General features: G+C 42.7%; 2 protein-coding genes across 2 annotated transcripts; one reads left to right on the top strand and one right to left on the bottom strand.

The window, feature by feature from the left end:
* The first annotated feature begins 213 nt into the window (after window positions 1-213).
* Window positions 214-5,686, top strand: LOC131310335 (pentatricopeptide repeat-containing protein At4g38150). Its single transcript, XM_058337299.1, has 5 exons — window positions 214-1,769; window positions 3,314-3,435; window positions 3,558-3,626; window positions 3,710-3,784; window positions 4,859-5,686. Exon 1 carries the CDS (start codon window positions 407-409, stop codon window positions 1,742-1,744), a length of 1,338 nt encoding a protein of 445 aa, XP_058193282.1. The 5' UTR covers window positions 214-406; the 3' UTR covers window positions 1,745-1,769; window positions 3,314-3,435; window positions 3,558-3,626; window positions 3,710-3,784; window positions 4,859-5,686.
* Window positions 5,687-7,576: 1,890 nt separating this feature from the next.
* LOC131310334 (glycosyltransferase family 92 protein RCOM_0530710) lies at window positions 7,577-9,872 on the bottom strand. Its single transcript, XM_058337298.1, has one exon. The coding sequence runs from the start codon at window positions 9,741-9,743 to the stop codon at window positions 7,791-7,793; it is 1,953 nt and encodes a 650-aa protein (XP_058193281.1). The 5' UTR covers window positions 9,744-9,872; the 3' UTR covers window positions 7,577-7,790.
* Between the last annotated feature and the right edge of the window lie 1,784 nt (window positions 9,873-11,656).

Below are 11,656 nucleotides of genomic sequence, written 5' to 3'. Positions count from 1 at the left end.
TTCAATATATCTGGACCAAACAGACCGACTATATATTTTATATATTTTACATATATATTTTCAATATATATACTTTAAACTAAATAAAAATTTTATATTTCGGGCATACCAAAATTTTCGACCGGACCGATTCCATCTCAAACCAAACTCAATTTCAATCAGAATCGATCCTGGAAATATTTAAACCGAAATAAATCGATGTTCGAAAATTTCACCCGAACCGAATCGAAATCACCCAGAAAAAAACCCTCTCTCGTGCTCAAACCCAGTCACGCCTCTCTCTCTCTCTCTCTCTCTCTCTCTTCCCGGCCAAAACCCTTCACAAAACCCTAGAATTTTCGTTCCGTACCGCTGCTTACTCTCCAGATACGGGGGAAGAATCAGTGCAGATTCGTTGTTCATCATCATGATGGCAGCTTCCCGTAGGCTGAGATACTCTAATCTCATCTTATACAGATCCCTTTCCAGCGATTGCTCAGCAGCGTTGCCGCCCTTCTCGACCAAGTTACGTTCCTTCACCTCCACCGACATCGATTGCGGTGGCGGCGGTCGAGGAGCGCGATTCTTTAGGACCGCATCGGAAAACAAGCCTTCGGTCACGGGCAAAAATGATAGCCGCGTCCATGAGTACGAGGATTGCCAGAGAATGTTGCCCAACAGGGACCGTCGAACCCCTCCGGAACCCATACCCAACCGGCCGTTGCGGGCGGAGAAACCCATCTATCAATCTGATCAAAATCTCCCATCCCGGGGAAGCCATGGCCCCCGCCTCGGGGGATACGAGAGATCAACAACCGGCACTAGCAGTGAACTTTTCCGATTCGATAAGTTCGGCGATGACAGCAGCGACAAGGAGGAAAACACCAAGAAGCAGCAGCAATACCCTCGATTTTCGCAACCAAAACCATCTGGTTTCGCAGGCGAGAATCAGGGCCGCGATTTTCTTGATAAGTTTGGCGTTGACAGGGGCGACAAGTGGGAAAACACGAGGCAGGGATATCCCCGGTATTCGCAACCAAAATCATCTGCATTTGAGGGCGAGAAGCAGGGCCATGATTTTCTTGATAAGTTCAAGCTGGGGTTTGATAAAGGGGAGAAGCAGCTTCCAGCAAGCGTCGAAAAGGAAGAGGGAGGAGGAGAGATGAAAGCAGCAGCAGCAGATGAAAAGTTGCCACCTCCCCCGGATGCAGACGAGATCTTCAAGAAGTTGAAGGAGACCGGTCTCATTCCCAATGCCGTGGCAATGCTCGATGGCCTCTGCAAGGACGGGCTAGTCCAGGAGGCCATGAAGCTTTTCAGCCTGATGCGCGAGAAGGGCACTATCCCGGAAGTGGTGATATACACGGCCGTGGTGGAAGGTTTCTGCAAGGCCCAGAAACTCGACGATGCTAAGAGGATTTTCGGGAAAATGAAGAGCAACGGGATTTCCCCTAACGCGTTCAGTTACGCGGTGTTGATTCGGGGGCTCTGTAAAGGAGAGAGATTGGAGGATGCGGTAGAGATTTGTGTGGAAATGCTGGATGCTGGTCACTCGCCCAACTTGGCTACCTTTACGGGTTTGGTCGATGCCTTTTGCCGGGAAAAGGGTTTAGAAGAAGCTCAGAGCGTAATCAGAGCATTGACACAGAAAGGGTTTTACTTCGATGAGAAACTTGTGAGAGAGTATTTGGATAAGAAAGGGCCGTTTTTGCCGCTTGTTTGGGAGGCTATCTTTGGGAAGAAAAGCTCAGAGAAATTGTTCTGAGTTTTATTCTCCAGTTGTAGATATTGTGAGCTCTTGTCTAATTCTCTAACTTGCTTCATGGCTTTCCCTCCTCCAGCAATTTTCTATGATGGGCTATGAGCTTTCAATTTCATTCATGTTTCCTTTATTTAAGTTGTCCAAATTAATAGTTGTTTGAAATGAGTCTTATTGCATTCTGAACCTTTCTTGCTTGCATTCAATCTGGTAAATTGCGTACAAAGCTTCTTGTAGCATGTGGTTTCATTTTAGAGTCGGAATCCGTACTTCGCAAGTAAGTGTGATTGATTTTGGTCTTTCAGGGAAGTTATCTTTTATTTTAGCTCTACCTTAACATTTTAAATCACGCCATGGAAACATCATTTCAACCTTAATACGTAAGTTCTCATCTCATGAACACGAGGCTATCAATAAAAATGTGTGACCTTCTTTTGATAGCTAGAAGAAGAGAACTCATGAAGTTCTCGGTAATATATTTTGGAGTGAAGAAACGCCTTCTGCTTAAGTACAAGCTACCTTTTGAGGTTAAAATATTTCAAGTGATAGAGATCGATATTTGTCTGATCTCTATAGTTGATCAGGAGGAGTATAATGTGATCCTTTAGTAAATTTGAGAATATTTTTGCACATCTCTTTGGGGTCAATTGGCCTTGACATTTTGTACAGGTGTTTTTCGGGGAGCATCCATTTGCTGCTGCTTCATTTTTTGGAGTCACTGTTATATTTTTTGCAGGCATTAGTGGAATATGAATCACTGATGCTTCTTTTACCGAGCCTGCAAGTGCAAAAAAACAATGTTCAAATACGTGTTTTGATACAGGACAAATGCCCTTTCTGCGTTCCCGATGAGTTCATTGAAATTGAACAGATACCATTGCTAAGATGAAGTGTCAGCGCTTCATTGGGTGGCAATTGGGATGGGGGGGGGGGGTGAGAGCTGGGGCTAGGGGTGATGGAGAAGATGGGTGGGATTAGGGTTAGGGTTAGGGTTGGGGGTTTTCAGGCTGATTAGGGGAAGGAGATGATGGTGAGTGCACAATTGTCGTTTCTTGACTTTGCCGCTATTTTTTTTGCCAAGCCTCAAAATAAAAGTGGCAAATTTCCGTCAGTTTAGAGTCTTTAGACAGATTTAGTGACGATAGGGAGGTAAGGTACGGAGAGGCCCAAACCATCGGGCATTGGATATTTTTCAATGTCAAGGAGGTTAAGTGCTTCAAAGCCAAACCGCAATGGGGTAGAACGTATTTTTTGCATTTTCCCCTTTAGTCAATGTTAATTGCTTGCCATATTTCATTCAGCGTCCAGATGCTTACTTATATTTACCCTATTTGCTCCAAGGGTAAAAGGAATGAGCTGTTCCTGGTCATATGCGCCATGCACGATACATGTGATGGTGTGGAAACTGTTATGCTAGCCAAGTTTCTGGATGTCCATGCATAACGCTTGTGTTCCTGATCCAGCTTGGTGATAGTCATGATTGTGTTTTTCATGCTAAAATCTCTTGAATCTCTGTTGTTGTACTTGCGTGTTTTTAGTGCATACCTTCTTGCCGGTAAAAACTACTTTTAGCAGCCTGGCATGCATCAAGCTTCAGGACCAGGTAGGGCAAGAATAGATGCTGCGGCTCAGGCTATGCAGGGTTGGCCTCTCAGCGTCTTCTTGGGAATGGTGAGGTTGGGTACCCACTTATAAAGGTTTGTGGTTTGCAACTTCATCTCTTTGGTTGGTTCTTTCATTTTCCTTACCCCTGGCTCCTTCCCTGCCAACTAAAAAGCCCTCACTTATGGCTTTTGTTTTCTTCCTTCAATGACGTTAGACTCCACTTTTGTTTAGGACAAAAACTCAAATTCTACTCCCAGGGGTGAAAAGCAGCTTAAAAGCATTGGTATATTCTCTCAGCTAAATCTGCAAGTTACCATGCAATATGAGGCCCATTGATTCTTCCTTGATAAAAAATTGATGCTTCAGGTTTGCTAAAGTGGGAAAGGCTATCCCTTGTTGAACGAGCTGTCAAAGCTGGACGCCTGAAAGCATCAAGGCTAAGTTAAGATCTATACTCTCTATCTTAAAAATTGCGTTTGACTATGAATTTTGGTTTCCTTGTGTTTTGAATCATTTGAGGCTAATGCAGTTTACTGGATGACGTCTTGTATTTTGCTTTAAGATTCTCCATCTCAATTATCTTGCTTTCTGTTGGTTTCGTTGGCCCCTATAATAATTTATAGCTGATCTATGAGGATTGAGGATAAATTGCCAGATGTCACTTTAAGTTCTAAGACCGTGGACTTGTCATTGTTGCTTGTTGAAATGCTAATGCCTTGTCGTGAGGCCCTTTTAGATGGTAATGGCTCCATTTCTGTCCCTTTCTTTTCCATCTAAAAGCAGAAAATTGCAAAGAGTAATTCCTTCTTAGAGTTTTCAATTTTTTTTTAAGAAATGCACAAACTTTGAGAGGAATTCCTTCTTAACGTTTCCATTTCTGTACCTTTCTTAATGTTTTTATTTTTTTGATAATAAAATACACACCTTCTTTGATAAATGTTTCCATGTTCTGTTGAAGTACATAAATTGTTTGTAATGGAGGACAATAATTTTTATATTCGTTTGCCCATCAACTTACTTATTGATGGTATTTATCTGATTTTTCAGCTGGTCTGACACAATGGTTGTTGATTGCCAATTATGGGTTTGGGTCTCGGATTGGAGTTTTCATTCTCTCCCTGTCCTATTAATCTTTGTTTCATTTTCAAAGGTTAATAAAATTTCTTTTTCGCCGTTCAAAAAAAAGGATATTGGCCCCTCTGCTGATTGGGTAAAAAATCAATGTGCAGAGAACTGTATGTTTATCTTGTACCACTCTCTGAGCAGTATAATATGCTGGTTCCTGGGCTTCTGCCTGAGCAGTATAATATGCTGGTTCCTGAGCAGTATAAAGTTGTTTGATTTCTCAAGCAATTATGCCCCCCTCCCCTCCTCCCCTTGAGACTGAAAAACAGATTGGATTCGATTTTCGACTTTGGATATCCATTGACTTTTTAATTCAACAATTCGTGCATGCAAGCTTGAGACTGCTCAATCCTACTTTAGATGATAATGGACTTTTGAGTTTTATTTGAGGTTGTGAGCCTACCTGGCTACCTTCCAGGATTGATCCCCATCAGTCCTCTACTGTGGTTACCCTACATGGCCAGCTGTTTGTGCGAGTACCATTCAAGCAGTTGGATCTGTAGTTGTAGGGAAGATTATACTTCATGGGAGTAGTTTGCTCTGACCACCTTTGCACATAGAATCAGGGACCTTTTGGGGCATTAAATTCAGCTTTTGTATGCAAATTTTTGTTATGCATCTCATTCTAAGCATTTGAGCATCTCCAATGGCATGCCAAACCTCCGGCCAAAGCCAAAAAATGGCTTCAAGGCTACTTCGCACCTCTCCAATGGCAGGCCAAAGCAGGAGCCAAAAAAATGGCTTGGCGATTTCTTTGCCCGGGAAATGGCTCTGGCCATTTTTATCCATTGGCTGGGATGGGGAGTGATCCTATGGTTGTGATGTGGGAGTGATCCAACGGCTACAAATCAAGTTGTCCAAAAAAAAGTAGTAGTAGCTTTGGTACCATAGGAGCCATTTTGCCAAAGCTAAGCAAAATCACACAGTAGCAATCCAAAAATAGGTTTGGCTTCCAAAAATCAGCTCAAACCGCTAGAGATGCTCTAACCATATTGCTATCTTTTATAGTTGGATAAGTGATTTCTTGCTTTTAGGGTGCCTTTGTTCTTATTAGTGAGAGATGTGAATTATGATTGTTTAATCATGGTTTTAATGCCGTTAGGAACCACTGCAAAGCTTGCATTACTGTAGAGAAATGAACGGTATACTAATTTTTTTCCCAGGCAGAATTTTATGAACTCTCTCTTTTAATTCTAGCTTTCTGACCGTTTTATTGCTTTGTCTAGACTCTTGCTTTTTTGTTCATCTGTCTTTTGAGTTAATTCATTTAGTGCGAATCGCGGGATTTGTTACTGCATGAGATCTCTGCATTATAACTTGAATTGAAAAGCCTCTGAGTATTCTAGCACTGGGCTAAAGCCTCAGTCTTTATTCGATTTTATTTTTCATTGTAATTTGCTTTCGGTTTGTGTGTGAAGTATCGGAAGACATTGAGCTTTTGTGTGTGTGTGTGTGTGTGTTTCGTCAATATTTTGGCGGACAATGTGTTGATGTGTGCTGAAATCTAGAGGACGGGTTTCATCCATGAATTGACGCAATTATGTAGACATCGTGCCTCAGTTATGCCTCTACTGTGTGCCGACAACCATCTGATTTCAATCTCTCAAACACTCGGTTATGGCCCCGGGCTCAGCATTTAAACTTAGAAAATGACGTAATCTGAGATTGATGTTTTCGCATTGAGCTCTAAACTCTGCAGTTGGAAACGCTTTGAGCTCTAGTTGTCCCCTTCTCCCCAACTCTACATGACCGGATCCTCTCTCTCTCTCTCTCTCTCTCTCTCTCTCTCTCTCTCTCTCTCTCTCTCTCTCTCTCTCTCGTGTGTCCGGTTCCTCCGACCTATATTCCGTCACCTCTTTGCCAAGCCTCTTCCAATCCAGTAAATCCATCTCCTCAGAATGACTTTAAATAGTCCCTTGTTGCCGGTTTACGCCATCGACAGCATAGGAGTTCGAGAGAGATCAGTAAAAGATGATCAAGTTCAAAGGTAAGAAAGAGAGACAAGAATGATTCCTCCCAAGTTCCCAATTCCGGGCATTCATCTCGGATTTTTCTTATGGCCCTTAACTAGTAGAACTTTCACGCCGATAAAGAACTTTCATCTCTGGCAACTAGGGGGTGCAAGCAAGCTGAGCCGAGCTTTGTAGTGTTTGAGCTTGGTTTGTTTACTGACTGAGCCTAAAACTTGAGCTCGAGATCGACTTGTTTGTAAACAAGCCGAGCCCTTAACAAGCCTAGCCTGATTAATTTATTTAACGAGCCTCTTTAGTCGAGTCAAGCCTATACAATGAGTTGAGCTTTTGCAAGCCTAATCGAGCTTTAGGATGTTGAGCTCAACTCGTTTACTACACAAGCCTAAAACTCAAGTTCTGCTCGATTACTCGCCGAGCCAAGCCTTAATGAGCTTAGTCTCGAGATGTTTGTGAGCAGTTCAATTAGTCTCGAGATGTTTGCGAGCAGTTCAATTCGTTTCCAGCGCTACTGGCACCATATTCTGAATTATATAAGGTATACATGGGGAATATACTCTCTTTGACACTCATGCAAAGTTGATTTTGATGTTTTGTCCTCGAGATTAACTGATTTTTTTTCATTATGTTGCAATGGCCCGCAGGAAACTCGTACGTACACAGGCCATTGACTAGTTGCACTCAGAAAGTCTCTCTCATGCACTCGAGATTGGAATATCTTTCTTTATGTCACTGTAGAAGTGGACTTGTGCTAAACTGTCAACATTCACAGAAATGCAAAGAGTTTTGAGTATTGTAGTTCTTTCCATAGTATATCGCAGCTAAAATGTCATTTCATACCTAAATTCTCCTCAAGGTAGTAAATGAACCGAGCTGCTCATGAGTAGAGCAGCTCATTAAGGCTCAACTCGACTCAACTCGTTTAGTAATCGAGCCAAGTTCAATTAAATCATTCGCTGGAATTCATCTGACAAATGTTTGATCTCAACCAAAGTTGTTTGCTAGATACCGAATATGTGGTCACTTTGAGTATAGAGAGCCCAACCGATGCTAATATCCGGTCAAATAAACTGGCCAATAAAAATAGGAGATAAAATGCTATAGCAGCTAGTAATTGAACAAGAAAAATGTGAAGGACTATGGGTCAACAAATCAATTTATAAGCACTAGGGGAAAAAAAAAATACAATCTCGTCAACTTCTTCTAAAAGAAATACAAATCTATACTCATCAACTCTGTAGCTCATCTATCAATTCTTCTACTTCTCATGCCTACAAAAGTAAGAATCACATACAAAAAAGTGAAGAAATGAAAACAAAGAATGATCGTGTGTGACAGTGTGAGTAACATTTTTACATCATCTTTTGCAGCGGATTCCTCTCCCATGGCAACAACCCAGTTGAAGAATCCGCAAAATTAGCAAAAACAAAGTCCCTCATACCCGTATCCCAAACCTCACAGAACTGCAAATGCCAATTAGCCGGTTCGATCGCCTCTGTCCCCAACCCCGGTGCTCTATCCCTAGACCCTTCGTTTTGATTCTCTTGCCAATCAGCCACATAGGTAGCAACCCTTCTGAAAAACTTGGCTCTGAAAGACTCCCAAACTTGATATTTGTAGTGGTTAATCACAGCCGCGCCCTGTGGCAAATTCAGGTATCTAAATCCTTTCCTCAAGTGGAAGTGATGCACTACATTTAGAAGGGTTTTGTCGAGTGCATCAGGACGCACAATCGATTTGTGTCTCTCAGGGCTTTGAAGTCGACAAGTGTACCCAACCGTAACGCCCTTTGAAGGAGGTGAGTTCAGTCCGGATGGCCCAAAACTGTGGCACGCCGTTCTGATTTCCGCGATTCTCGGTGAGGTTGACGAAATATTCATGACTAAATTTCGAAGGGAGTTTTGACCGTGGAAACGGTACTTCTTTGATCTCTGCTTCTGGGTGGGAAATGGGAAGTAGAAAAACTCATCTACATCCATGAATCCAACCCAGTTGCATTCATCTCTAGCTTTTAAAGCGCAGTGTGAGAACCCCGCTTCTTGAGTCTTGATCCAAGGCCAAACGTGGCGACTAACATTGTAGTCCTCAAGTTCAAGCTGTTCAATCACGTCTTTTATCTTGTCGTCGCTATTGTTGTCATAAATGAACCACTTTTCGACACCAAGCCAAGCATGGTACATAATCCACTCGCGAAGCGAAGGAGCTTGGTTCCACACCATTGTGCATACACAAAGCTTGTACTTCGAAAAATCCCCCCTCCTCCTCTTCTCTCCCTCATCCGCCACATTATTAGAAACAATAACCTTCGCGACAGATGGAACAAGAACATGGTCACTACTACCCCTAGCGCGCAAACTAGGGTTCACCCCAACCCTGACCCGAATCCCCTCGGCCTTAGCCGGGTTCAACCCTACTACGCTCCTAGGCAACAAACTAGGGTTCACTCCAATCGTCACCCGAATCGCCTCGGCCTTACCCGGCCTCATCAACCCTATCCTCTTCGGCACCAAACACCTCACCACTTCCTGAGCAACCGCGACTGCTTTCGAACGACCCGCATACCTTCCTTCTCTCTCCCAGTGGCACCCGAATTGGGCCGGGTCCGACTCCCTATCCTGCCGGTGATTCAGCCCCTTCACGAACACCACCGCTGTCGCCCCATCCAATTCCGCAGCGTACGCTAGCGTCTCCCACGAATGAACAACTCCATTATTTCTCCCCGAAACCTTTCTCCCTCCTCTCTCTAAACCCACCGCCGCGGAATAATTCAGAGGCGGGATAGGACACCTCACAACCGATTGGAACCCACCGTACTCGTCTACTGACAAAACATTCGTCCCTAATTTCCCTCCTAATTTCCATCTCTCATCAGAATTGCTTCCATTTTCAAAATAAACGCATTCCAATCCGTCTCGTTTCTTCAAATTGGACACGAGCAACAACACGTGATCGGGGAACAGGACTCGATCCTCGATCCTCAACGAGTTCGCCAGCAGCTTCCTGGCACGGTAGTGCCGGAACGAGCTGATTTGGGACGAGGAGAGCAAGGGGAGGGAAGAGACCACCAGAATCGGCTTGAACGCCGACGGATTCACGGGGATTCGGTGGGAGAGGAAGTAGAGGAAGGAAACGAATGCGAGGCAGAGGAGCAGGGGTCTTACGGAGAAAAAGTAGCGGTAGATTGGTCTGGTGACGAGGCGCTTTCGCTTCCGCCGCTGGTCTGAATCCATTTTCCCCGGGGTGGGTCTTGGCCTGGGAGTTGGGTCAGATCTGGTGGTGGTGTCGGGAGGAGCAGTCCATTGCATGTGAGCGAGTACTCTTTCGGAGGTTCTTCTGGACTGTGTTATTCGGGGTTGTAGAGAGATAGAATGAGGAGAGAGAGAGAGAGAGAGATAGGGACCGGTGTTTGCGGTGGTGGTGGGCTGGTTTTTTAAGTTAGGCCTCCTCCAGCCTCGCAAGCAGTCCCACCGACTTCACTTTTTGGGTGCACGTCAGTGGATGGCGCGTGGGGATTACAGGTAGAGGGTTAAAAGTGACCGTTATTTTAGGAGGACGAATTACAGTTTGTACCCTTAAGAGCAGAGACTTCACTGCTGGTTTCGTTTTGAGAGCAGTAATGATTCTCACACATATATTTTACATATATTTTTGCACATATCTTATATAAATATTTTTATAGGGTACATATCAAGATTTTACAAAATGATCCGAATCCTTCATCTTTTTTAAAATATTTTTTTGGAAGGTTTCTGTAAAAAATCAGCTCCAACGGATATCGGTAAGAGCTTTCTCAGAAATCATAGAACGAATCATTCTATTTTGCCCTACAAATTCTAAGCAGTTCGGATCATTTATGGGATCTCGATATGGGCCCCACAAAAATATATGTGCAAATAACACGGTTGTTTAGAAAGCTGCTACCCATAGACAAAAGTGCACAAATTATGCACAGATTTTTTTGGGGGCAACCATGGGTTACACACAAATGATCTAATTCGTTCATTAAATATAAATATTTTTTCAAAGGCTCCTGTGAAAAATCGGTTCAATCGGAGACCTATGAGTTCTCGATCCAATCATCTAACTTTTCATTGAGATTTTAAGATAATGAAAAGTTAAATGATTGGATTGAGTACTTATAAGTATCGAATTGAGCTTATTTTTTGTGGGGACCCTTGGAAAAATATTTTACATTTAATAAACGGCTCGGATCATTTGTGTGGAACCCGTAATGGGCCCCACAAAAAAATCTGCGTATGAAATGTCTGTGCGGACAGACTCTCAATTTCGTGGTTGCAAAAAAACAATAACTGCTCTTCCATGAGGTCACATGTTCTATTCTCACGAAAGCAGAAAGTGAATCATTTTAACCATTTGGGCCACTGGAGCTTATGCCTGGTCGTTACCTTCAAAGCCCCGAAATTAGTCAAGGTGTGAGCAAACTAGCTCGGACATCCGGTTATCAAAAAAAAAAGAGTATAGAACCACCCCCAATGACACACCTATTTATATTCACACACATAAGGGCGTGGGCTCCACACACACTAGGCATGGTTGTAGCATTTTTTGAAAAAACAAAAACAGCTAAGGACATAGTTGTAAAGATTGGGATACAGCGGTGTTTGGGATCGTCCAGTGATCGGGGGCGCCCCATATTTATCATGTAGAATTCACGTACATTGTACGGTTTTAGACATTTGTGTACGAACACCATACCCGTAGCATTGTTGAATTCAAAATGCATGCAAGAGATTACCCTTTTCTCAACAGTATGGATGATGGAGCAACGAAGAAACAAACTTTTAGGTTATATTTGATTCAATGAAATGGAATTGACAATGAAATAAATTTGAGATTGGAATAGAATCGGAGGAAATGAGATTGGAATAGTCTCTCAATTCCCAAGTATGGTTTACTTAGGAATAATCATTCTCATCTATAACAGAATAGTATGGTAATAGTAAATTTTGGTGCGACAATAGTAATTTTAGGAGTAGAAATAATAATTTTTATAGTGGAAATAGTAATTTTTGGACTGACAATAGTAATTTTCGATGTGCCAATAGTGAATCTTGGAGTGGTACTACTAATTTTGGTGTGACAAAAAAAATGAATGACAATTCCTTAGTTTTTTAGTGGAATAACAATTCCTTTACTAAGATATAATTGATATCATTTGAATGATCATTCCATCATTTAATGGTGAACCAAACATGAG

Source organism: Rhododendron vialii, chromosome 12a (genome assembly GCF_030253575.1).
Source record: "Rhododendron vialii isolate Sample 1 chromosome 12a, ASM3025357v1".
Classification (NCBI taxonomy): Eukaryota; Viridiplantae; Streptophyta; class Magnoliopsida; order Ericales; family Ericaceae; genus Rhododendron; species Rhododendron vialii.
The sequence above is the reverse complement of the archived record's forward strand: the minus strand, read 5'-3'. Positions and strand labels throughout refer to the sequence as shown.

Bases quoted from the DNA above. Each gene is read 5' to 3' on its own strand.
- LOC131310334 (XM_058337298.1), bottom strand. From the start codon at position 9,743: ATGCAATGGACTGCTCCTCCCGACACCACCACCAGATCTGACCCAACT.
- LOC131310335 (XM_058337299.1), top strand. From the start codon at position 407: ATGATGGCAGCTTCCCGTAGGCTGAGATACTCTAATCTCATCTTATAC.